This window comes from Protopterus annectens, chromosome 7.part0 (assembly GCF_019279795.1).
Source record: "Protopterus annectens isolate FY-2018-M chromosome 7.part0, PAN1.0, whole genome shotgun sequence".
NCBI classification, from domain to species: Eukaryota; Metazoa; Chordata; order Ceratodontiformes; family Protopteridae; genus Protopterus; species Protopterus annectens.
The window spans coordinates 840156252-840183836 of record NC_056739.1 but is presented as its reverse complement, the minus strand read 5'-3'; the positions used below and the strand labels follow the sequence as shown (position 1 = coordinate 840183836).

At 41.9% G+C, this 27585-nt stretch overlaps 2 protein-coding genes across 9 annotated transcripts in view; both read left to right on the top strand.

The window, feature by feature from the left end:
- The window catches only part of BNIP2 (BCL2 interacting protein 2), a 2487402-nt gene that overhangs the window by 1003168 nt on the left and 1456649 nt on the right, over positions 1 to 27585 (top strand). The gene's annotated exons all lie outside the window — the stretch shown is intronic.
- MRPL13 (mitochondrial ribosomal protein L13) overlaps positions 1 to 27585 on the top strand; it is a 506205-nt gene that overhangs the window by 342996 nt on the left and 135624 nt on the right. For 4 of the 5 annotated variants that reach the window (XM_044077384.1, XM_044077380.1, XM_044077382.1 and 1 more), the window contains one exon: positions 19341 to 19462. In XM_044077384.1, the coding sequence (XP_043933319.1) occupies positions 19341 to 19462 (122 nt within the window). Of the gene's footprint in view, positions 1 to 19340; positions 19467 to 27585 lie in introns of those variants that run through there. The other variant, XM_044077381.1, reaches the window with a different exon arrangement.

Genomic DNA, 27585 nt, shown 5'->3' with positions numbered 1-27585 from the left:
AAACTATTTGCAAGTGGCATGTTTGTATACACACACTTCCAACCACTGTTCCCCAATTACAGTTTTTAAGAATGTCTCTGACTGGTAGCTCACTGAATGTGTCAGCAAACATAGCTTACTTCCCATTTATAACATGAGTACCACACTGGTCACATTATCACCCTTGTTCCCATTTTCTACATGGGGTTAGGGTGTCATGACACCTGTCCCCATCTCTCTCTATTCACTCCCACTTTTCTGCCTTCTTCAAGGCTTATGCCCAACTTTTGCAGGTCTCATATTACACAATCCATCTACCCCTTTGCTGGATGCCTTTGTTTCCTCTTACTTTCTTCCTATCTGTCCCAGTCTTTTTCAGCAGATTGACTTCTGCATGTGCCCAGACTACCATAATCTGTTCACTTTGACCTTTTCTGCAATTGGAGCTACTTTGGCTTCTGTTGTTATGTCCTTATTTCTTCATCTTTCCCATAGTGTGCATCCTACCACGCCTCTCGGGCACTTCATCTCCATTACTTTTAGCTTCCTCAACTACTCTGCCTTTACTGCCCAGGTTTCTGTACCATACATTAGTACTGGTCACACCACTGTTTGTACTCCTTACTTTTTGGCTTCTTTGGCATTCTTCTGTCATATACTACACCTCACACTCTGTGCTGGTTGGCTGCAGCCCCCCTGATAGTAGCTTTGAGCACCTCCTTCATATTTCCCTTTTCTTCAACCACCAGTCCCAGATACCTTAAGTTGTTAACCTGTTCTGTTACCCTTCTGTCCCAATTCTCAGCTTCTTCTGAACTCTGACATTTTCTGCTATTAAAACTCTTGTCTGTACTCTGTTTCATTCCATGTGCCTTCAGTTTTGCATTCTATTCCCGTATCCTTTGCTGAAGTTCTTGCTCAGAGTCCATCTATAATGACAAATTGTCTGCATACAGCAACTGTATCTGTTCCCTTCCTACCTGTATGCTAACATTGTCCATCACCACTATGAACAGCAGTGGGCTCAGCTGAACCCTGATGCATGCCTACTCCCACTGTAAACCCCTCTGTGAGACCAAACACTGTTTGTGCTTGAGTCATTTGGTCCTTGTACATAGCTTGCACTAATTCCATTCCACACGCCTATAGTGTGTTTATAGCCTTCACGGCTATTGATACAGTGCCACGTGGAGCTTGTCCGGCCATTCTGTGGATGTCTACTAACTATATCATTAAAAGCCTTTTGTAGCCTTCTTGGCTATTATTAATGCACCCCCCCTCCCACGTGGAAGCTTTGTCTGAGCGTTCTGTTGATTTCAACCATCTAGTCCATTGTGTTTAACTCGCTCCTGCAATCAATTTCTGATACTATGGTACATTATCTAAATTAAATTAAGTGTTCTAAGCTATTTCAGCTTAAATCACTGAAATTAACAAAACTATTTAAATTAACGAAATAGTTTTAAGCCATTGTAGTCAAAACGGCTTGTTGTAACTAAGCCACACACGTGGCGCGTATTCTGAACACTCAGGAAACCCTTCATACCTGCTCATACTAAGGTATGGCTAGATGATAAAGTGCCTTATGTGTAAAATCAGCCTAAATGTACTGTGAATAATTTTTCACTGTGTAATAGCTTGACTGACCGCTGTACTGAATCCACCGTTGTGGTCTTGCTCAATTTGTGCATAGCCCATATCCTTCCTTTACCTGTGGTCTTGCTTAATGTTCTACTTTATAATGATAGCGACTCCCTACTAGCCTCCACATTAAGGTTAGAATAAGGCTTGCCCCCAACCATAGTCCTACTTATTTCTAGTGCTTTTTTTTTATCAGATCCATAGCTAACAACTATTTATAATATAAAGAAAGAATTACCTATGCTACCTTGGATGTTTGCATACAGCTTTAATTAACAATCCATGCTTGAACTGCTTTAAGGATTACCTTTTTCACAATTTTTAGTTCCTTTGCACCTAGCTTGTATGTTTATCCCAGTTGATAGTTATAGTCATGTTTTAATTGCCTTCAATGAATTTCATATTTTATTATAATCATACCTATAATGCCTACAGGAATTGCATTTAATTTCATTAGTAAATATGTCTGAATGTACATGCTTTTATCTCTACTATTGCTAGCTTTACTGCCTTGATACCTGTGCTAACTCTGCTCTCGCCTCTTCATTTATCTCCTTTTCTCCCCAAAGTACCCAGCTCTACATTGTCCTGAACTTGCCCTAGCCAAAACCTACCAGGTGATACAAGAACCCTTACAGTCTCCAGTGGCCTCATCTACTCGACTCCTTTTCTCTGCACCCTCCATCAAGGAAGGAAGAAAGTATGTTATGGACTTAGTCTCATTTGCACAATAGGCCTCTCTACTATTTTTATCAGGGCCCTATAGTTAGCTACAAGCTTGAGTACCCAGCAGCCTTAACCTTACCCTTCCAGCTACCCTACAGCCAACACACCTTGTCACTTATACTAACCTACTCTTACTTAGCATCTCACCTTCCATACTTATTCTCTAATTTTATTTATTTATTTATTTTACATTTGTTGACCGGGCTAGTCTGGCTGGATACATGTCCATTTTCAGCAGAGGCCCGAGGAGAAAAGCTCCACTAAACTACTAAGAACATTACATAAAAATCATTACTGTTAAGGAATAGCATCAATTGAAAGTCATAAGAACACACAGAGCGAAAGATAATAACACAGAGAAACAAACTTACAATATGCAGTTCATTACATGTCAACTATTTTGCTTAACATATACTTAGTTAGATTAGATGAGTAAAAGGTGGAGAAATGAGACAGGTAGTGCATAAGAAGAGTAAGGGGAAAATAGAGAAAAGAAAAGGTTAGTCTGGTGTACTGCAGGAACAAAGCCAATGATTTAGATAGTAAAGTTTAATTTTCTGCTTGAATTGTGGCAGGGATTGAGTCAAAGTTATGTCACTAGGTAAGAGATTCCAAGTTTTACCTATAGTGTTAGTGAAAAGGGAAGCACCTGCTGCATTGTTTACCTTTATTGATTTTGTCATGAGCTTACTAGAGGAGCGAAGTGAGTTCAGATTGCTGTAAGGGGTTAGAAGTTGAGAGAGTATTGGAGTGTTGTCAGGTAGGTGTAATATGTTGTGGGCTATAGTGAGTTGAGGAATTATTAGGTAGCTCTCCCACTCACTTTCCTACATTTACTAGATCTGCCCACTAGGTGGCACCCTTATACAATTCCCTTCACTACCCCTCTTCTCTGTCCTGCCTCTGTAAATGCAATATATTTCTTCCTATTATCTATCCTCATCCTCATTCCATCCTTTTACACTGCCTCTCTCCCTGTCCTACCCCTGCAATCTGTTCTATACTGTACTGTTCTTGACCTGCTCATCTTCCTACTTCACCTTTGTGCTGAAACAGTATTCTTCCCTCCTCTAACTTTCATTCCTTTGGCTTCTGTGTCATTCTAAACATCTCCTACTCACGTCCTACTTCACTTATCTATAGTTACCTGTATTTCTGATCGTTTCTTCTCTTGTCTCTCCTCCAATTGTCTCAACCCGCTCCGTTCGCCCTGCAGGCTCACTCCGCTCCCCACCCTACCCCCAAAATCTCACCCACCCCCAGGGGTCCTACTCTTATACCTATCAGACCACACCCCCTCACCTTTCCACCAATAACTATCTCATCCCCATTATCCACTCTTCTGTATTTCTCCACCACTTCCTATCCCTCCCACCATTATACCTTTTCCATACAACAACTACTTCACATCTAATGTTTAGTAATAATTTTATAACTACTATGGCAATAACTAAACCCCCTAACATACTCCTCTTACAAAGCTTACTCATAATTCTGCCTACTCTAACTCTAGCATACCTGCTAACCTCCTATGAGCATCTAGCACAGTCACACATCCTGTACCCCACCAAACAATTGACCACTTCTTCTCTACCCTCTGATACTGAACATTTCAACATAACTTTCACTCCCAGCTATCTACCACCCAAATACCATAGGACAGCCCACATTAGATATAACCTCCCAAATACAAGAAGACATCCTTTCCTTCTCAGTAAATATACTCAGACTATATATTTAACACTACTCCTCCCCCTAAAGGATGGAGACATTCACCCAAACCCCAGACCAAACACCTCCATCACTACTCAACTCATTACCCCGAACACCTCTACCATCCATATACTAAAAAAAACACCCAACTCACTACTAATAGCTCATCTCAACACACGTAGTATCAATAACAAAATTACACAACTTTTATGCTCTCCTGGAACTCTACTCCTTTGATATTTTGTGTCTAACAGAAACTTGGTTAAAACCCACAACTACAGACAATGAAGTTACCCCACCTGGTTACAACATCGTACGTCTCGACTGTGTAGCCAAGAAAGGTGGTGGAGTAGCAGTGTTATTTAAATCTGATTTTCAAATTACAACCTTCCACCAAAATCCTCCCCATGTCTCTAACGCTGAAATACTTATTACTAAGCTTCAAAGCTTCAACTAAACTCTGTTAAATCTATTTATATTATCTGCATCTATGTTCCTCCAGGCAATAACATTACTACTATTGAATACATACTCTGTTGGTTATCTCAAAACCTCCCCCAAGAGACCATCATTCTTGGTGATTTCAACATTGATTGGAAATGTTGCAACAATAACTACCCCACTACCCATATTAATCTCTATGGGTTTACACAAATTATCACCTCACCCACTAGAATTAACAAGACCAATGAGAAAGAAAGTACCTTAGACTGGATACTCATCAATAATCAACCCCAGACCTACAATTCTGGAACCCTCCCAGACAATGTAAGCGACCACTTTCCAACCTATGCTATTGGGCTTAAAACCAACCCACATTCCAAACCCATATTTAGATCAATTAGAACCAAGAAAAATTTCAATCTCGATTTATTCTTAACTGAACTTAAAGCTTGTAATTGGTCCCCATTAAAACAACTTTCCCTTGATGAAGCTGTTGATTACTTCAGTGCTAATTTTCTAGCCATCCTTAACCAACACGCTCCTACCCGCTGTATTAGGATAAAAACCAAACCTGCTCCATAGCTTTCTAAGGAAACTAAGCAAAAACTCCATCTCAGAAATAAATACTGGCACAGATCACGCTTAACTAAGAACCCCATTGAACTCCAAAACTTTAAACAATTGAGAAATGAAACAAAAAAAGCCATAATGTCTGATAAACAAAACTACTACCTACATTCGCAGCAATCCCACCATAATAAACCACAAAAATTCTGGGCAAGCATTAATGAACTATTACACCCCGGTCAATCTATTACACCAAACCCACAAGGCTCTGACCACAACAACCCCAAACAAACTGCCATTGCCTTTAATACCTTTTTCACCAAAACTATTCAAACTCTAGCCAGTCAACTCTCTCCACAAAATTCAGCCACATCTAAGTCTGAATCCAACCCACCTCCTCTATTTCACTTCCAACCTGTCTCTACAGCTTTTATTGTCACCCTTATACAAAAACTTAAACCTTGCACTCCCTCTGCTGACCAACTACCTGCAGAATACTTACAGTTAGCAGCCAAATATATTGCCTACCCCATCTCCATTCTCATCAATAGAAGCATTACTGAAGGATACGTCCCCAATCTTTGGAAAGTCTCACATATTATTCCCCTTCATAAGGGGGGAGACTCCACTGACCTTTCCAACTATCGTCCCATAGCCCTACTCTCCCCTTTATCTAAGGTTATGGAAAGGTGCATCCATAGGCAATTACTAGACCACCTTCTCCATAATAACCTGCTCCCCAACTTCCAACATGGCTTCAGACCTTCCCACAGCACTACTACTGCCCTCCTCCCCTTCATGGACACCATCAACAAAAACCGCAACCTTAACATGCTCTCCTCTGCACTTTTCATTGACATGTCCAAAGCTTTTGACATGGTGAATCACAATATACTCATAAACATTCTGAAATCTGTCACTTGATGCACTAGCTATAAAATGGTTCCTGTCCTACTTAAATAACAGACATCAAGCTGTGCTCTGGAATATCACTCTTTCTACCCAACTACCTGTTAATATTGGTGTCCCTCAAGGGTCCATACTAGGCCCACTCCTAATGTTCTTCATTCCACATTGCTGCAGTCCTAACTATTGGGTAGTCCGCTGTCCAGTCGGCCCGAATACCAAAGTATATGGCTGACGTCGGTCAGGGCGCATTAGACTGACGTCAGTACGTCAGGGTACTAATGCGCATGACCGACGTCATATCCTCAGTCTTTTTTGCCGCATGGTCCGACGCAGAAGCAATTTTGCGAGTGCAGGTTGGCGTTCTGAAAGTTTCTGAAGTCAGAGTTTCAGACCGAATCAAAGTTGGCTAAGTACCCCGTTGGGAATATTTTGGTTTTTCTTGCCTCAGTATTTAACCGGATGTCAGAAAAAGTGAATAACTGTATTTCTTGTGGGAAACAGATACCTCATAGGGATTACCATACTTTGTGTATACCTTGTTTAGGGCCTGAGCACGTTGTTGGATGCCGCTCTTGTGCTAGATTTAACAAACGCACTATTAAGAGAAGGTTAGACTGTGCCAGGTTAGTTTTGGGAAGCGTTGTAATTATAAAATGCCGTCGGATGCTCCGGCGCCGCTTGACCAAAAAACGCAAGGACAAAGCAGCTAAGCCTAGGGTGGAAGAACCGACAGTCCCAGACGTCGGTTCTTTAGAAGGCTCAGTGGAGCCGGAGGTTCTGCCAGGTGTTTCTTTGGAGTCTCAGGGAGAGACTTTACTGTTACAGGATGTATCCTCTCAGGAAGTAGGCCAGGCTGAGGGGGCTTCTCAGGTGGCTGTTCTTCCCTCTCTTCCTAAGGTGGTTAGAGCCTCCCCTTCTGTTTCCATGGCTTCTTTGAGAGGCAGGCCAAGTTTAGCTTCAGTGGGGGTTTCTCCCAGTGCTTCAGGGTCTTTGCCTAAGAAACATATGCTTAAAATGGCAGAGGATTTGATTACTATGATTAGAGGTTCTATGCCCCCTCCTGATAAGAGGCCTAGGGTGGAACCTGAGTTTGAGAGTTTTGAGCAATGTTCGAGGCTTCTGAGTCTTCGGGCAGAAGACTTGCAGGAGTATCCTCCTTATTCTGATTCTGATGTGGATGATTCTACTCCTTCAGCTTCTCCTCCTGAGGATTTTTCATTTCCAGAGACTCTGCATTCCATGAGGGAGCATTTTAAATGGGAAGGTCAAGATTTCTCTGATTCCAGGAAGAGGCTTAGGGAATTCTTGTTTCTACCCCAGCACAGGCCTTTGGCTATACCTCCTGTTCTGAATGTGGTGGAAGATGTTTTTGCAGAGGCTTCCCTGAATCCTGATTCTTTGCCTCCTGCCCCAGTTAAACCGGATAGGTACTATAGGGTGCCTGAAGCTCATAAGTATCTTTTTAAGAGTCCTAGGGCAGACCCGGAAACTGTCTCTCAGGGGCCTAAAGGTGTGAAGGCCTCTGTTGTTAAAAATCCTGTTCCTCCTGATAAAGAGGCAAGGGCTTTGGATAGATGGGGAAAGAAAGTGTATACTTCTTCCACTTTAGCCATGAGGGCGTTGAATTGTCAGTTTCACATGTTAAAATATCAGAATTACCTCCTTTCACAATTGAAATCTAAGGTGGATGCTCTGGCAGAAGGTATTGAGTGTAAAGAGTTGCAGGATTTAGTTCATGTGTCTGAACAGGTGGGTAAACATTCCTTGCAGTGTGGTTTGATGCTGTGCAGGCCTCCTCGAGGGTGGCTGCCACTGGTTCTGTTCTTCGTAGGCATGCCTGGTTGAGAGATCAGAATTTAGCTGAGCATGTTAAAACAAGGATTTTGGATGCTCCTTTGCAGTCTGATGTGTTGTTTGGTTCGCCTGTGGAAGCAGTTTTAAAGAAAATGGAGGACAAGGCTAAGTCTATGCAAACTGTTAAGGATTTTTGCAGGTGCAGCCTCCAAGTTTAGTAGAAATTGGCCTTCTAAGGGATGGACTTATCCTGCTTATGATTCCCAGTCTAGGGGTAGGTCTAGACGTGGTAGGGGCAGAGCTCAAGGTTCTTTTAGGCCTAGGACAGGGAGTTCCCTGCTCAGACTTCTGGTGAGGGCAGGGGTCAGTCCTTTCGTAAGCAGACCCAATGACCTGCCTTTTCAGCTGCCAGTACATTCTCGCCTGGCAGCACCTTTGGGAGGAAGGCTGTCTCTTTTCAAAGAAAATTGGGATTTAATTACCCAAGACAGATGGGTTCTGGATATCATTCACCACGGTTACAGGTTTTATTTCCATACCTTGCCTCCTTTCAAAGGCATGCCAGACATTCCTCCTCTACAAAGAAAAAGAGGCTCACAAGCAAATTTCTCTGTTGCTCCAAATAGGGGCCATTCAGCCAGTTCCTGTACCAGAAAGGGGCCTAGGATTTTATTCTCGCCTGTTCCTAGTACCAAGAAGGGGAACACGTGGAGACCAATTTTGGATTTATCTATCCTCAACACTTATCTGGACATTCCCAAGTTCAAAATGTTGACGTTACAACAGCTTTTACCTCTGCTGGGCAAAGATCACTGGATGGTAACTTTAGATCTCAAGGAAGCTTACCTTCATGTGCCTATAAGACTAAGTTGCAGGAAGTATCTGCGTTTTCGAGCTGGAAATTCTCATTATCAGTTCTCTGCATTGCCCTTTGGCTTATCCACTGCCCAGAGTATTCACAAAGGTTCTGGCTCAGTGATAGCTTACTTCAGGCTAAAAGGAATTCAAATCTATCCTTACTTGGACGATTGCCTGATTCTAGCTCAAGAAAAGGAAGACCTTCTACAGCATTTGGATTATGTCATAGCAGTGCTAAGATGCCTAGGGTATTCTGTGAATGAAATAAAGTCCAGTCTAGTACCCTCTCAAGACATGTGCTTTCTGGGTGTGAGACTGAATACAGCAGCCCAGATGGCCTTTTTAACCCCGGACAAACGAAAGAATCTTTCCAGTTACTTCCATCAACTATCTCTTCAGTCCGTGCTGACTGCAAGGACAGTCCTTCAAGCCTTAGGGTTCATGGCATCTTGTATTCTGGTGCTTCCCAATGCCAAACTGCATATGAGGAAGCTGCAATGGTATCTCAAAAATGTATGTACACAGTACTGCGTGGATTTGGACACGGTCAATCAAATAATACCTTGCATTCAAAAAGGAATTTTTTGTGGTGGGCTCAGGAATGTCACCTAAACAAGGGACTTTCTGTGACCCGCCAGAGGCGAGTCAGATTCTAACGACAGATGCCTCAGACATTGCTTGGGGAGCTCATCTAAATGGAAAGTGGATACAAGACAAGTGGCCTTGCCAGACTACAGCATCTACATATCAACATGAAAGAGATGTTAGCAGTCCAGTTTGCATTAATGGCTTTCAAGGAGTTACTTCTTCCAGGGCAGGTGTTGATTCTAACAGACAACACAACTGTCATGTGGTACATCAACAAACAAGGGGGAACACATTCTTACCCATTGTGCAGGCAAGCGATGATTTTATGGGAGACTGCGCTCAGCTTGCAACTAACTCTTCAGGCAAGGTTTCTGCGGGAGCACAGAACTCCTTAGCAGATGTGTTAAGCAGACAAATCATGGATCCCCACGAGTGGAAACTGATCTTCATGTATTTCAAAAATTGACAGTGTCATGGGGAACTCCAGACATAGATCTGTTCGCTTCTCCACTAAACCACCAGCTGCCAAAGTTTTGCACAAAGAGGTTTCATCACACAGCTTGGAAAGTGGATGCTCTTTCTTTCAGTTGGAAAAATCTTCATGTGTATGCTTTCCCACCTCTGCCTCTTCTTCCAAAGGTGCTTCTAAAGGTCAGACAAGACAAGCCAAGGATGATTTTAATAGCTCCAGATTGGCCTCGGCAGCACTGGTACCCATTACTGAGGAGTCTGGTAAGGATGCCTCCATGGCCTTTACCCTTGATTCCACACCTGTTGTCTCAGAGGGACGGTCACCTGCTCAATGTCAAGCTTCATTCTCTTCATCTAACAGCCTGGCATATTCTGTTTTGAAAGACAGCAGGTCTCAACTTCCTCAACAAGTTTTAAATGTGATTATGGAAGCCAGAAGACCTAGTACAAGGAAAGTGTACAGAAAAATGGAAGAGATTTTACATTTTGGAGTGCAGCAAACAATTTGGAGATTTCTGAGCCTAATTTGAGTGTGGCTCTTCAATATCTTACTGAGTTATTGGACAAAGGTTTGTCTTTCTCTTCCATTAAGATTCATGCTGCAGCAATTTCAGCTCACTATGATTGTGACCCACCATTGTTTTTAGCATCCTTTGTTCCAAGCAATTTCTTAGAGGGCAAAGAATATAAGACCCCCGTTACGAGCCCTCCTACTCCTAAGCTTGGGATCTCAATTTTGTGTTGGAGAAAACCTTACTCTACAACCTTTTGAGCCTCACGGACTACTGCTGATTTGAAATACTTGTCATGGAAGACTGCTTTTTGTTGGCCATTACTTCTCTGCAAGAAGGGTTTCTGAGTTACCAGGCCCTTATGGCATGATAGAGGCCTTCTTTTGATTTTCATAAGGATAAAGGGTATCTTTGTTTCATCACACAGCTTGGAAAGTGGATGCTCTTTCTTTCAGTTGGAAAAATCTTCATGTGTATGCTTTCCCACCTCTGCCTCTTCTTCCAAAGGTGCTTCTAAAGGTCAGACAAGACAAGCCAAGGATGATTTTAATAGCTCCAGATTGGCCTCGGCAGCACTGGTACCCATTACTGAGGAGTCTGGTAAGGATGCCTCCATGGCCTTTACCCTTGATTCCACACCTGTTGTCTCAGAGGGACGGTCCACCTGCTCAATGTCAAGCTTCATTCTCTTCATCTAACAGCCTGGCATATTCTGTTTTGAAAGACAGCAGGTCTCAACTTCCTCAACAAGTTTTAAATGTGATTATGGAAGCCAGAGACCTAGTACAAGGAAAGTGTCATGAAAAATGGAAGAGATTTTTATTTTGGAGTGCAGCAAACAATTTGGAGATTTCTGAGCCTAATTTGAGTGTGGCTCTTCAATATCTTACTGAGTTATTGGACAAAGGTTTGTCTTTCTCTTCCATTAAGATTCATGCTGCAGCAATTTCAGCTCACTATGATTGTGACCCACCATTGTTTTCATCCTTTGTTCAAGCAATTTCTTAGAGGGGCAAAGAATATAAGACCCCCACGTAGAGCTCCTACTCCTGCTTGGGATCTCAATTTTTGTGTTGGAGAAACTTACTCTACAACCTTTTGAGCCTGCGGCTACTGCTGATTTGAAATACTTGTCATGGAAGACTGCTTTTTTGTTGGCCATTACTTCTGCAAGAAGGGTTTCTGAGTTGCAGGCCCTTATGGCGGTAGAGCCTTTTTGATTTTCATAAGGATAGGGTATCTTTACGTACTAATCCCTCCTTTATGCCTAAGGTGGTTTCTAGTGTGGCTTTAAACCAAACTATTCATTTGCCTACTTTTTATGCAGATCCCCAAAATAAAGGGGAAAAGATTTTGCACACTTTAGATGTACACAGGCAATTGCGTTATTATTTGAGCAGGACTAAGGATTTTAGGCAGTCTCAGCAGTTGTTTGTTTCTTTTGCTTTGGGTTCGCAGGGCAAGCCTGTGTCAAAACAAACTATTTCTAGGTGGATTGGGTTTTGCATTGCATTTTGTTATTCCCATCATGGCAAGGAGATTCCAGCTGGGATTAGGCCTCATTCCACTAGGGCTACTGCCACTTCAGCAACCTTTTAAGGGGGTGGCAACTAAGGATATTTTGGAGGCAGCTACTTGGAGTTCAGTGCATACTTTCTCTAAGCATTATCACCTTCCTCTCTACTCTAAGTCTAGGGCTGGTTTTGCCACAGCTATTTTGCAAGGCATGTTGTCAGTTCCTGCTTCCTTATGATTTGCCAGCCTCCCTTACCTCTGCTTTGGGATTCTACCCAATAGTTAGGACTGCAGCAATGTGGAATGAAGAACATAGTACAGTTTTGTACCTACCATAAATGTCCAATGTGCAGTCCAATTTACCCTCCCTCCTTCCCCTCTGTGTTTAGGGGTGGTTGTGTGGTTGTGTAGGTGAGGTTATATTCTGGTACTTTTGTATATATTGTACATATTTTTTGTGCAGGTATGTTTGGAGTTTTTGGTTTTGGCCTTATCTTTCTAGGGTCTTCTGACATCTGGGGCAAGAAAAGACTGAGGATATGACGTCGGTCATGCGCATTAGTACCCTGACGTACTGACGTCAGTCTAATGCGCCCTGACCGACGTCAGCCATATACTTTGGTATTCGGGCCGACTGGACAGCGGACTACCCAATAGTTAGGACTGCAGCAATGTGGATCCTCGAACATCTACATTTATGGTAGGTACAAAACTGTACTTTTTCCTTATTCATCAGTGACCTTCACAAAGCAGTTCCCCAAGCTACATGCATACAATAAGCAGATGATTCTACACTTATATGCTCAGCCACATCTGAATCTGAACTTCACTTCCTTACAAAGAACTTATTTAGCTCAGTAGAACTATGGTTTACAAAACGCTGTCTCATACTAAACCCCAAAAAAACTAAACTTCTACTTTTTACACCTACCAATAAATCTCCACCAATTGACTTCACTATAGCTTCCAATAATAGCACTGTTATATCCCAGGATCTTACTACCAAACTGCTAGGTATCACCATAGACAACAACCTTAACTTTGACACTCATATTAATAATATCTTGAAAACAACTAACAGAAAAATAGGCTCTCTATACAGGATCAAACCCTTCCTCACTCCTGCAACTAGAATAACTATCACCCGCACCCATCTAATCTCTACCCTACTCTATGTCTCTCCCATTTTCATAACCTGTCAAAAAATAACCTTAAAAAACTAGAAAACTCTTACAGCAACATAGCCAGATTTGCCACTGGTAACCCTTTTAAAACACACCACTATATTAATCTAAAATACCTAGGGTGGCTTGAATTACAGCAACAGCTAAAATATAATCAACTGATCTTTGCCCATAAAATTCTTTATCAACCTGCTAAGACACCCATACTATCTAACCTTTTTCATCCCTACAATAACCTGAAATCCCTAAGATCTTAACAAAAATCCTCATAAATATTAACAAATCAAACAATAGAGCTAGAGACTCTCTCTTCACTAATACTGTTGGGAAAATCTGGAACTTACTCCCCACTGAACTTTCTACACTTCCCTCTATTTCCTTGTTCAAAAATAAACTTAAGCTCTTCCTTAAAACACATTGGATGTGCCCCTGTACTAAACCTGACTAACCTACATGCTCTCACTACTTGTTTCAACCCCACCTTATATGCTCTAGCTCCCTGTTTATACCTCACTGTCTCAGCTCAGTAACAAACACATCAGAATTTAACTACCATTCTACCTCTACTACCTAGCCTTACCTATTAGTATACTCTTATAAAAGTTCCAGTCTTCACGATTAGAATTTTCTTACTCAACTTCTATTCCAGTCTTACTTTCCTCCCCTTCTTATATCTAGAATTATATTATGTGTTTTACTATCAATCTTTCTGAACAGTTAATTGCAGCCTCATGATAAATTGTATTACGTTTAGTCAATATTTTGTGTTATATACTCTATATACCTGTAACCACTTTTTAGCTAATACTGTTTAAGTTATGATTAATGTAGTCGATCTCATATATGTACTTCTGTAGATATGTACTATAATTGAACTTTGGAGCTCATCTCCCTGGGCCTCTACTGAAAATGGACATATATCCAGCTAGACTAGCCCGGCCAACAAATGTAAAATAAAATAAAAATAAAATGAAATTCTACCAGTTTTTCTGGGACTTTGATTTGAGCAGTCCTGCAGTGGTTCTGCTTTCTTAGGACCATGTCATGTACTTTTTCCAAATCTAGGAATGCCCAGTAGGACTCTTTCCTCATATGTAGCTTTTTCCTAACTGTCTTGACTCACTGTAAACATTGGGTCACTTGTGCTGCATCCTGATCTGAATCCAAACTGCTCATCTCCCTTCTTACTTTATACTACTCTTGTGTATTTATCAATCATCCTGTCCAAAACTTTCATGCAGTATGACAAGAGTTTGATACCTCTGTACTGCCCACAGTTGTGAATGTCCTCTTTGTTCTTGAACACTGGCACTAGTATGCTTATTCTCCAGAAATCTGGGAATACACCTTTCTCTCCACACTGCTGAGTAACCTTAGGAACCATTTTTTCCTTCTCTCACCCAGCATCTTTATCCTACCTGCTGTGACCTCATCTGAGACTGCTGCTTTCCTCCATTTTATTTTCCTTGATGCTGTTCTTACTTCTCCTATAGTGGGCTCCTCTTCTTGCCTCTGTGGAATTTTCTTCATCCAGAAGCTACTGGAAGTACTCCTTCCATCTGTCTTTGATGTTCTGTGGACTAGTGATTAGGTTGTTTCTGGCATCCCTTATGACGGGTGTCTGACTGTCTTCTTTATCTTTCTGTCTTTGCCTTGCAACCTGATATGGTTTCTTTGTGCCACTTACTGAGTCACTCTCCAGAAGTTGGTAGAGTGCCTCTGATGCCTTGTTGTTTGCTATTGTAACTCCTTTCTTAGCCTCTTGGTTAGCCAGACAGTGCTTCTTCCTAGCCTGGTCCATCTTTTCTATCTCCCACTTTTTCATGCACTCCTCCTTTCTTTTGATGACTTCTAGACTTCTGCATTCCAGCACTAGCTTTCCATAAGTACCTTATTTCCATACCTCCCTTGGCCGCATATATGTTCTGTAGTCCTCACACATGCTGTTTTGAAGCACTGCAATCCTTCAGCTCCACCTATTTTTTTCTTCTTCTTCTTCTTCCTCTTCCTCCACGACTAATTCCTTAAACTGTTCTGCTTTCTCTCTAGTCAACTTCCAGGTTTTCATCCTTGTCTCTGTTGACCTTAGATACTGATGCTTGCAGCTGATTGTGGCAACCAGTGGTTTATGCAGTGGGCTGATTGTTTCACTGGGGATGACTTTGCAATCACTGATTTTATCCCAGTGCACTTTCCTTACTAGAAGCAATTCTGCTTAAGTTGCATGTTAGCCAGTCTTGTATGTGATCTTGTGTCAGTCTCTTTTTCTGAACCATATGTTGGCTACTATCAAGCCATTTGCTATAAGTCTAGAATGGCCTCACCTTCTTTATTCTTGTTGCCCCACCAATGTGGACCCAGGCAGTCCTCCTATCCTGTTCTGCCTGTCCCAATATGTGCATTCAAGTCACCCATTATTAACACCAATTCATGATATCCTTCTTTATCTAGTAGGTCCTGCAACTGCTGTCTGACTGCACTCTTTTCCTCACTATCACAACCCTGCTGTGGGGCGTAGGCTGAGATTATGAATACTGCCCTGTCACTAATTCTGATGACATCCTTCCCTGTCTTCTGAAGCCTCTCCATCACCACAATTCCCACTCGCATTTTATACCACCTAAACAGTAAACTTGTTTGAAAATCCAGTACTGGTTCCATTTTCTCCAGCATTAAACAGGCTTTTTTTTCTCCTTTCTCTTCCATTCACAACTCATCATACCTAACCCAACTCCATTTCAATTTGTTCATCTCCTAGTCCATTCCCCGATACCCTCAAAGCTGGAATCCTAGTAGATTTTTCCTTTTCTTCCCTTTTTCTTTTACAGCCACCCTTGTGTTCTCTTCCTCACCTCCGCCTTTTCTTATACTGCCCATCTTTCTACAGGAGTGTCTTAAGCCAATCATTCTCCATCTGCATCCCATTCTGTGTTCCAAACTTCATCATAGTCTCCTTAAACCTTGCTTTCCACTACATCTTAAAGCCCCACATCTGCACACCCTGTAGCTCCCTGTGTCCCAGCTCCTGTAGTCTGCTCCTCAGTAACTGGCTTCTACTTCCTTATTCTGTATATCACTGTGCTCTACACCACTGTTATATTGCCTTCTTTACCCCCTGCAGGGGATAAAGGGTGGCCTTGTTCCCAGATGAGTAGCAAACTGTCTCACTGCTAGAACCCATGTAGTCAAAATAGGGGAAGCCACCTCAAGCAGTAGACCTGTAACAAGCGGCGTACCCTATTTGGGATATACTTTTCTGAGGTGCAGGCCAAAACCATTGGGCTATGGCTGACTAAGTTTACAGATGACTGCAAGCTGGGAGCCGTCATCAATTCCCTAGTGATGTGGATATCCTCCAAGAGGGTCTCAATAAGACACATGACTGGTGCCAGAAACATGGCCTCAAGCTGAATACCAAAAAATGCATCATCATCCCCTTTGGGGAGAGTAACGTTCCCACAAGTTATCACATTAATAACGTCTTAAGCACTCAATCAGTCGTGAGGGATTTGGGCATCCAGGTTGATAGCAACCTGACTTTTGCCCACCATGTTGCTTCCATTGTACAGAAAGCCTTCTACATGGCCCACCTCATAAGTAAAGGTATCTCATCCAGGGACAAGGAGGTCATAACATCCCTGTATTCTTCACTTATAAGGCCCATCATTGAGCACAATGCCCCTTTTGGCATGTATCTCGCAAAGCACATGCAGCAGTTGGTGAGACCACAGAGGTTCCTCACCAGGAGAATCCAGGGCCTCAAACATCTACCATACACAGATAGGCTAAAATCCCTATCCCTCTACTTGGTTTCATACAGACTCCTCAGAGGTGACCTCTGTCTGGCATACAAGGCATTCACGGACCCCACCTTGATGAGACTGTTGCATGTCCGCAAGTCAGGTTTCACTCGTGTAACCCGGACGAGCGGCCTCAACCTGGTCTGTGACATCAACAAGACTTGTTGGTGGGATAGATTTGTGTCCCATCTATGGAATAGACTCCCTTTCCACATCAAGCAGAGTATCTCTTTACCCCTTTTTAAGCGCAACCTGGATAACTGGATGGGAAACAGAAAATATACCCCAGGGATTCCACCCATGTCCCTGCTGGACAGGGATACCAGGTGCTGATTAACAATGGGCTAAACTCTTGGCTAGGCTTATAAGGGCCTCAGGGCCAGTAGACTAGTAACATCCTGTGATCCCGCCCTTTCACCCAAAACAACCAGCTCACCTGCACCTTCACCCATAATTTCTGATTCATACTTACAGCTACTGCATAGTTGTAGAAATCTAGAAATAATCTTCCCCTTCCTTTCTCGGCCTCAGAACCATAGCTAGGTGGGACAAAGGGAAAAGTGTCCCTGACGCAGTTACATGATTATCTGTGCCAGAGTAGATTACTGACATTTCAATTGCTACTACAATTCAGCACTGATGTAATGCTTCTGGCTGTTATCAGTATTTAATTTCTTTGTAGATGATCATTTTTGCTTCACTGCTTTGGTTTGAAGAGGTACTAGTCTATGGAGTGTCGTGCCGCTTAAATTAGGTATTACTGGGCTTTTAGCTGTTCTTACCCCTCTTCACAATGGTTCCTGTCAACAACTTATCCCTAAATAACAGCCCTACATATGACAGCAAATGTAAGACTTACCTGTAGAATCCCAGTTGTTACCACTTCATTCCTACCCCACCAATGCCCACAGTGGCCAGTCCACCTATTAGGCAACGCTTGGTTGTGATCCTGCAGCTCTCGCCAGTTCCACTGCCTGATGTACATCATACTCAGAAACACCCTAATGCCCCAGTATTTGACCACACACACACACACACACACACAAAGAGAAGCAGCCCATCTTTCTCTTCCAGTGGGATCACAACTGACTTTTGAGGATAAACCTTAATTTATCCTTTACTCCAAATCTAAAATTGTTAAGCACACATGGTAAAATAGTGCCCATCTCTTCCAGTTTTAGCATACTGTCATTGGCAAAATAATTAGTGGGAGGCTTCACCCATTTCTTCCCCCAGCCATGCAGATACCCTTTGCTTAACTTTTGCTCTAAGACTTCCATCACTGCTAGCAAAAGATTGGACAATAGCAGGCACCCCTACCTGGTTCACTTATTTACTTTTATCTTCTTCTGTACACCTTCCTTTACTGAGAGCCTTACAGTAAAAAATTCATGTAACTATAACACTCTAATCTCTTATACAAAAATTCCATCCCTGATCACATCATCCAACACTTTAAATAAAAAATCCCAGCTAAAATTGTCAGATGCTTGCTGGATGTCAAGATGTATTAAACCCACCTCCTATACCACTACTTTTGCAGCTGACACCCTAGTATAAATATATGCATCAGGGATTACATAACAAACATTGCATAAAATTTGCTGTTTGCTCTGGGTCCTCCTCCTGTCTAGGTAAAACCACCACTGTGGCTTCCTTTATGTTTGACAGCAACCCCTTTCCCTCAAATCTTTAAACACGCCCTGTATACCGTTAACCCACACTCTCACCCTAATGTAAAATCTATTGGAAATCGATCTGCCCCCCAACTTACAGATTGTGTGCAGGCAGTGCATCCTGAATGTTTTGTGCTGCATGCACTTCAGTTATGACCTGTATTGGTACTGTTGCATTCCCCTTGTTGAATAAATGGACAGCAGCCTGGCCAAAGCCAGGCACAGATTACTGTATTTTACCTGGGACCCAGGATCTGACTTGTAAACTGCAGGAGTGTAGCTTTGTTTGATGAGACCCTCACAGGATACCTTATACCGTGTATCATAGTAGCATTCGGCAGTCTGCTATGCAAAGTTTTACAGTGCAGCATTGTTATAGAATCATGCAGTGGACATGCCGCTCCAAAAACTGCTTGTATACTTCCACATTTACATACTGCATCCACAAAACTTCAAACAACATTACATTGGATCAGCACTTTGCATTAGGCTTAAATTGCTCTGGAATTGGATGCCAAGTGTTGTGGTGAGAACCTCAAGTGACTAATACCTATTCATTAACTGAGATACATTTTTTATTAAGTACGTTGGTGCATCTAGTTTCATATTTGTGCCTAGCTGTATAGCAAGCATTCAAGGATGATTGTAGTGAGTTATGTTTCAGTAAAAAATGATTCTTAAAAATTGATGTAATCAAAAATTAATGTTTAAAGGGTTATATTAAAGTGTTTGAAAACTTTGTAACATGTCAGTATTGTGCTCCTGTGAGCAAGAAGAGGCTGAGCCACTGATTTGTAAAATAAAATGTAATGCATTGTTTAGATTAACAGTTAAGATTTCAGATTTTCTGCGTTATTTGCAGGCTACTGAGAGTGATAGAAGAACTGTCCTTCTAGTTGTTCCTTTCTAATTTCTACCTTAATTTTATTGATTTATGCCCTATTCCATCCCTTTATTGTTTAGATTATTCCAGAAGATATTCTTCAGAATTTGGTTGAAGAACTTCCACAGCCACGGGTAGTGCCCAAACGATTTGATGAGTATACCCAAGAAGAAATAGATGCCTTTCCAAGGCTATGGACTCCGTAAGTGTCCTGGGGGGTCGCTGTGGGCATTTTTATTTTATTTTTTTTTAAATAAAATGTTTCTGATTTTCTAACATTCATGGCATAATTTTACCCACTACTGTTCAACCATTGAATTGGTATGTATAAGTCTGAGGGATATAGTGGTATCTCTCTCCATATGTTAGTATCAGTAGGAGTCAGAGCCATTACTAGGCCATCTGGCACCCTGAGCAGTTCCTCAGACTAGTGCCATTTCAACAAGGTAAGGACAAAAACAAGTCTTCCCAAAGTTCAGCTCCTTGCTACAGTTGCTAACATGCCTAGCTCTTAACTACAGCTGAGTACAATCTTGGCATTCATTAAAGAAACCATGGTATTGAAATACTGCACTCACTGGAAACTGCTGATCATGCCCCCTCAACAGCCTGGACCCATGGAAGCCTCCTCCTTCATTCTTATCATGACTTTGTTAGGAATAGATATAGTAAGGTGGATTTGCGTTAACTTGAGAAAGTCAATTTCAGCGAGTGACAATATCATAAAACTGAATTGCTAAAATGCAGTTTCAGTGAATGTTGCCACTGTACCCTTCCCACCACCTTACTTATACCAACTCCATGGTTGCACAGTAGTGGAAAAAATGTGGACTCCATTAATACTGAAAGAAGCACTCAGTGAAATTATTTTGCAATACCGGCACTTGCTGAAATTATCTTTGTACAGTGTTTTCTCCAAGTAAGATATACTTTGAAAGCTTTAGTAACATACCTTATAGCATGGACTTGAGTAAGAATAACAGGCTTTAGAAGATCAATTATTTTTATGTTCTACTGTACTGGGAGTTTTTTCTATTGCCGAGTGCAATATATGATGATTTCTTGTAAAATGTGTACATATTGCATATACATATATTAAGCATAAAAAGTGGTACAGGTATTGTAAACATTTATGAAGATAGGATGCAGGATGACATCTGACTGTGGAGGCAGTTACTGATTGAGGGGAGTGGGGTGCTAAAGAGATATCTGAACTGTACAGTTTAGCAGGATTCCACTATGGTTGTTTTTGTTAAAATGATTAATCAGCCACTTGTGCAGGATAAGTTGGTCATAAAATCCAGGTAATGCTGAGATTCTTAAGAAATTTTGAAGTATTTCTTCTTTTGCTAAGGCATGTGTTCTAGTTGTAGTATCTGACGTTGTCCTTTTCATTCTTCCTCACCACTAAGTCTAGGATCAGATCCTCGGATACGACTCGGCCACATTATTCAAGACTTCTGATCTGTGCTTCATGTTCCTCCCTTTACCCATAACCCCCTAGGGCATCCCCAACTCCTCAGATCGAGTTTGCTGCATTAATAGTCATACATCTAACCTTAGTAGCCTAGGTATTCCAGAAGCAAAGGTGGTGCCATGTTTTCTGAAGAGGCTCAAACCAGGAACCTGAGGGTTCCTATGTTATCTAGGAAATATTCCAGGAGCATTGGAAGGGAGAAGAATGGGGGGGGGGTGAAATATCTGATGTTGTCCTTTTCATTTTTCCTCACCACTGGGTCAGAGTCTCCAGCTACATAACTCTGGTTTTCATGGAAGGATATGCCATAGCACTGTTGAACCAATGGATGCTCTGCTTCTAGAGATAATATCCAGTTTGTAGTGTATAATAAAGACTGGCAAGATGGGGTGAAAAACAGTTTACATTGCATTGTTGCATTGCAAGAAGTTTCACAGGTGCAAAGGTTATGGATGAAGGTAAAATGGTACACACCACATACCTTGACCTGACCAGAGCTTTTTAGACACAATTCCCCACTCAGACATAGTAAAAAAGCTTATTAAACTGAGAATAGACACGCATGTCACCCACTGGACTGTCAGTTGGCTCACTGATAGCATGCAGATAATCATAATAGGGGATGTTACCTCCACAAAGAGACCAGTCACCGGTGGAGTCACCCAGGGTTCTGCGCTGGGACCTCTCCTGTTTAGCATCTACTTTTCTGAAGTAAAAGCCAATACCAAAGGGCTGTGGCAGTCATTGAATCCCCAAGCTACTCAGCCATCCTACAGGGAGATTTGTCTCAAATAAATAGCTGGTGTCACAATTGTGATCTGAAACTGAATGCCCAAAAAATGCATTATTGTCTCCTTTAGGAAGTCATCCAACCCATGGAATTACCACATTGACAATATGACTCAACTCAACCCTCATTAGACCAGTCATTAAATATAATGCCCCCTTTGGCATCTATCTGTCCACTGATAGCATGCAGATAATCATAATAGGGGATGTTACCTCCACAAAGAGACCAGTTACCAGTGGAGTCACCCAGGGTTCTACACTGAGACCTTTCCTGTTTAGCATCTACTTTTCTGAAGTAAAAGCCAATACCAAAGGGTTGTGGCAGTCATTTAATCCCCAAACTACTCAGCCATCCTACAGGGAGGTTTGTCTCAAATAAATAGCTGGTGTCAAAATTGTGATCTGAAACTGAATGCCAAAAAGCTGCATTATTGTCTCCTTTGGGAGGTCATCCAACCCAGGGAACTACCACATTGACAATATGACTTAAGTCAGCTCTCATTAGACCAGTCATCGAATATAATGCCCCGTTTGGCATATATCTGTCCAGACACATGCAACTACTGAAACGCCAACAGAGAGATATTTACCTAAAAGGATATAAGGTGTAAACAACATGTCCTACATTGAATGACTCGGAGCGCTGTCACTATACTCTGTATCCTATAGACTGCTAAGAGGTGAACTGTGTCTGACATACAAGTCATAGTCTGACCCATCGCTGATGGATTTACTGTACATCACCAAGTAAATGACATAGGAAATATTCTGTCTAGACATCTAAACCTCTTCTAAAACATCAACAGAATGGTTTGGAGGGACAGGTATATTTTGCAGAGGAAACCCCTGCTGTTGAACAGACTCCCTGTTCACACTAAACAAAGTTCATACCTGTCCATTTTTCAAAAGCAATTTAGATCTATGGTAGGAAAACAGAAAATTTACCTGAGGACTGCCCCCTGTACTACTAATGGAAAGATGCAGTTTCTAAATGCTTTATTCCATGCATGGGTCCTCTAAAATTATCTCTGGTATGACCATTCCTAGTTATTCTCATTAGGGGTAGTATATAACTGTCAACAGTAGAATGGGTAAGGCCAATCTGCAAACAAAATGGGTAGGTTATTTTGAGTACAAAAAGGAAAATTGGCTAGGCTAAAAATGACCTGCCAGGGCAGCTAGCCTAGTACTTATGAACCTATGAGTGGAAGCGCCTTCCCCTCTCATACCATTGGGCAGATTAAATCTTCCCCTTGCCTTGACATAAAACTGATTTTTTGAGTGATTTATAATCCCTGATACACTTTTAATCTGTACTTCATGAGAGAACAGACAACCGAGTTAGAGCTAGGAAAAAGGTAAATGGTTGTTGGTTATGAGCAAGTTCATAGTGAAGTAGACGCAGAAAGAGTTAAGCAAAGAAATGCTGCCATTCATGTAGAAAAAGGTCTTGACTGTTGAAGTTATTGTAATTATTTTTTGCATTCTTGTGTGTCCTCTTTTTTAAAAAAGTAGTATTTTGTTGGTTTTGGTCTATGATTTATTGCTTGTTTTTTGTAGACATTGTTGCAAAATGTTCATTAAGCCTATAGGATAAGATGTTAAAATGCGCCTCTAGCTGTTAAAATGCATGACTGAAACTTTGTTAGTATTTGGTAGTGTGGAACATGCAATAACAAGGATTTGTAAGAAATTAACATCCTGGCAAGTATCCAGTATGCCTGTGTGTGCTTTGCAGTGTGGCTTTCCATAACTTTATCACCTTAGTTAATGTAGTAATGTCCATTTTGTTCTAGAGACTTTTTATGGCTGCTTTTCAAAATGCTTATAGTTTACTTTTGGATTATTATGACAAATTGCTTGCTAATAGTCTGTTACACATCTGTAATAATTGCATTAGTCTAAGGGAATTCATTTTCCTTGCAACCTTTCAACTAGATTCAAAACTTGGAATAGAATATGAGATGTTTGTTTCTCAAGACATTGTCATGAGATTAAATCTTTGCCTATTATTTCCCAATTGTGTGCCTATTGCTCATATTGCCGTGATTCTTCTCATGGGTATACTATTTCTGTTCACTGCTGCAGGCTCAATTTGGCTAGCAAAGATAATATTTGTAGTGCATGTGTTAGCACAGGAATAATATATAAGTGAATGTGGAAACTGTGAAGAGTTTTGTTTCATGCACATACATTGACAGCAATGTTAAGATATCATGCTGTGAAATTAGCTACTTTCAACACGTCTCCCCAACACCCACCAGAATTTATAGCAGGTACAGTGTTGCTAAGTTACTTTCCAAACAGTTTAGTGTGCATTGCCCAGATGTGACAAACTTGAGTTTATAAACAAATAAGAATGTAAGTGCTGAAATGTATGGAGACTTAATATGACCCATGAAAAACTGGAACTTCTCTCCTGCTTAATCTTCTGAGATTTCATTGCTAGACTTCTGAGCTCTTTCCTTCATATCCACATATGGTATTTGCTCAGATTTTGAACATTGTGATCCACAGATATAAAGATGAGATCCTTTGGCAGTCAGTTTTATCTGCAAACTTTGGAAGTAAATTAATAAAGTAAAACAGATACAATTACTTGAACACAGAAGTCCTCACAGGATAAATGGAAAAAATAAATAGACTGATTCATAGACACATTGCTAAGTTCAAGTTACCATGGGTAGCAGCAGCGTATTGGATATGGATGACTCAGAGATGCAGTACAGATGCCTAGCTGTCAGAATAGCATAGTACTTAGCACATGCTAATTAGTGCACCATGACATGAAAGTGAGGAACCCCATGCAAATGAGCCACATAGATTATATAAATGAAAGGACCGAGAACAGCAGACCATTTCCAAAATGTATAAAATGAGCATGCTGTGTGTCGCATACCCATTTTGAATGCCATAATTTGTGGTGCACAGTTGGGGGGAAATGTTTGGAATAGCAGCACTAATACCAGTGTAGCATGTGTTGGGTGCCACTGTTGGAGCCAGTGCCCAAAACAGTAACCATCAGAGCCCTTGGCAGCACTGGAGGAAGTACAGACAGCAACTGATGTACCACCATCTCACAGACCAGTTCCAAGTGGACAAGTAAACTACTGAAACTGTGTTGTCCTTAAACAAAATCAAGGGGGAGGGGTGCATGGTATGCCTGTTCATGTGGACACAAAAGTATTGGTAGCCTTAGGCATGTTAGCTTGAGGGATCTATGTGGGATACTTTTATGGGTTTTGCAGAGAGCCACATGAATTCTAACCTAGTTCCTGGATATAATGCTACAACATGTGGATGGGCATATTTGGTTCTCTATGGCAGTGGAAGACAGAACTATCACCATGTGGGCCTTCTAAGTTGCAAATTAATTCAATGAGCTCCTAGGAGCCATAGATTTTACATGTTGCTATAATGGCCCGACCTGCTCCAAAGGGTCTCTATTACACTAACAGAAATGGCTTTCACTCCTTTAAGTTCCAGATGGTCTACAATGCCCAGAGCATTATGTACAACATGTCTGTTCAACACATAGGCAGTGCACATGATTCACATGTTTGGCTGTAGCCTGACATACACTAAAGGTTCCAGTGAGGGGAACTTCCCACATCTTCTGGTTAGTAGATGCACACATGCATGCAAGGTAGGCCAATGCACAGAAGTACCATGCAAGGATTTAGTAGATGTAGAGTCCTGATTAATGATCCTGATACACAGTCCCCAGGCCATGCAGGAAAAACCTACAGCATAGCCGATGTGGAAACATGAAATGTAGTGGATCCTGAATTTAGATTACTGGAGGGATGCTTGCAATGACTAGATACCTCAGGAGAGGCAATGCAGTGCAGTTCAGATGTATGCAGCAAGACCTTTGTAATGTGTAATGGCAATACACAAACAAGTCAAGATGTAGGTGAATATAGTGGCAAGGACAGGTAGGGAGTCTGAGGAGGAATATGAGGAGTGACAGCAGTGCCACAGCTGAGGCAGTGCATGGTCCACAACTATTGACCATGATACAGACAGAGAATAAAAAAAGTGCACCTGTCGCACTCAGGCTGTTCAAGGATTGGCAGTGCTGGGCATCAGACATCAGTATGCCTATGCAGGGCAGGGGTGGACAGGACACTGCCATTATTACTTGCTGCACAGTTGCAGGGGCACATAGTAGCAGGTGAGTGCAGCACTATTAGGAATAGTATCATGGGAAGCAAACATGCTAGCTGCGTATGCTGGGATGTTGTCAGATGTCAGGGAGCACATCCTCCAGTATTGTGTTGCAGCTGCCATATATGACCATTAATGGTGTCTACTGTGTTGGCTTACAGTGTTGGGGCTCAGTAGGGTCAGTGGCAGTGGAGGGGTAGACCTATGCAGCATTACTTGTCCAACCTGAGGTCCCATGCCATGTTTTGATCCTGACAAGTCGTGTTGCCCAAGAACTGATTTGCTGGCTGTTTTCCCATATGTAATATGGAAGAGGGAGAAGGGGACCATTCACTGGCTAACCAACAAAAAGCACACTGTCAAAGTTGGGGAGTCCACCTCCACCAGTAGACCAGTTACCAGTGGGGTACCACAAGGGTTTGTGCTGAGCCCTCTACTGTTTGGAATCTGTTTATCTGAGATCCAGTTGAAAGTAGATGGCCTGTGGCTTAACAGGTTTGCACATGACTGAAAACTGGGCGCAATCATTGAGTCCCCCAACGATGTAAACCTATTTCAGAAGGGGCTAACTCAGACAAATGATTGGTGCCAAAGTCACGGACTAAAACTAAATGCAAAAATTGTCTCATTATCCCCTTTGGCAAAGAAGTAGCTGCTAATTATGATATAGATAGCACCCCTCTATGCTCAATCCAAGTGGTGCGAGACTTGGAAACAAAGATTGATAATCTAAACTTCGATCACCACGTGTGCATGGTATCACATCCAAGAATGTGGAGCTTATAACTCAGTGTACTCGACCCTTATCAGACCACTAATTGAGTACAATGCCCCCTTCTGTATGTATCTCACCAGACATCTGCAGCAGCTGGAGAGACCACAGAGGTTTCTAACCAAGAGAATCCAGGGCCTCCAAAACGTGACTTGCATGAAAATACTGAAAGCCCTGTCACTGTACTCTGTATCATACAGGCTGCTGAGAGGTGACCTGTGCCTGACCTACAGAGCAGTCTCTGACTCTGCCCTAATGGAAGTGCTGCACATCCTCAAATGAAATGGGACAAGAGTTACTCGTTCCAAGGATCAACCTAGCCTATGACATTAACAGAACATGTAGGAGAGATAGATGTATCTCCCAGAGATTGCCACTCCTCTGGAATACGTTCCCACTTCACGTGAAGCAGAGCTCAATGACCCTATTTAAGCACAGCCTTGACAGTTGGATGGGTGACCATAAATTCAGCCCGGGGGTGGCACCTGTCCCTCATGGACAGTGGTAGCCGGTGCCAATCATAGAATTGCTGTGCTACCAATGGACATGTAACTGGATCAGTTAGGGTACACGGGTTTTTACATGGCTAGGCTGGTAAAGTCCCTAGGGCCATTAGCCTAGTAACCTCCTATGAACCTGTGAGCATCCTGTTGAAGCATCCCAGTTGTTGAGCTTGAGTAACACTGTTGCCTACAACCAGTTTGCCCATGACAAGAGTTGGTGGACTCTTTGCCCACAAATGATAGTGATATTGTCTCAACAGTATTCCATGTAATCTGACTTTGGATGGTCTGTGATCTCATTGCATCTGAATCCTCCTGTGGTCACAGACTGTGTCCCCCATGGAAGCAGACTGGATTTCAGTTGTAGTATGGCTGAGAGAGTCACTTATGGATATTGTGTTTGCCAGCAGTGACCTCAGCAGTGTTACATGCTCCCTGTCCCTATACTCCATTTGAATGTGTAGTTGGTGCACATTGTCCAGCAAGCCACAGAGGCCATGCATCATCTCCACAATGTTGTGAGTTGCAGCTCTTTATGCTTAGATTACTGACCTAAACACCTGATGGTTAATGTGCTAAGAGTTATAACCATGTCAGGGACAGTTCTGGAGTTA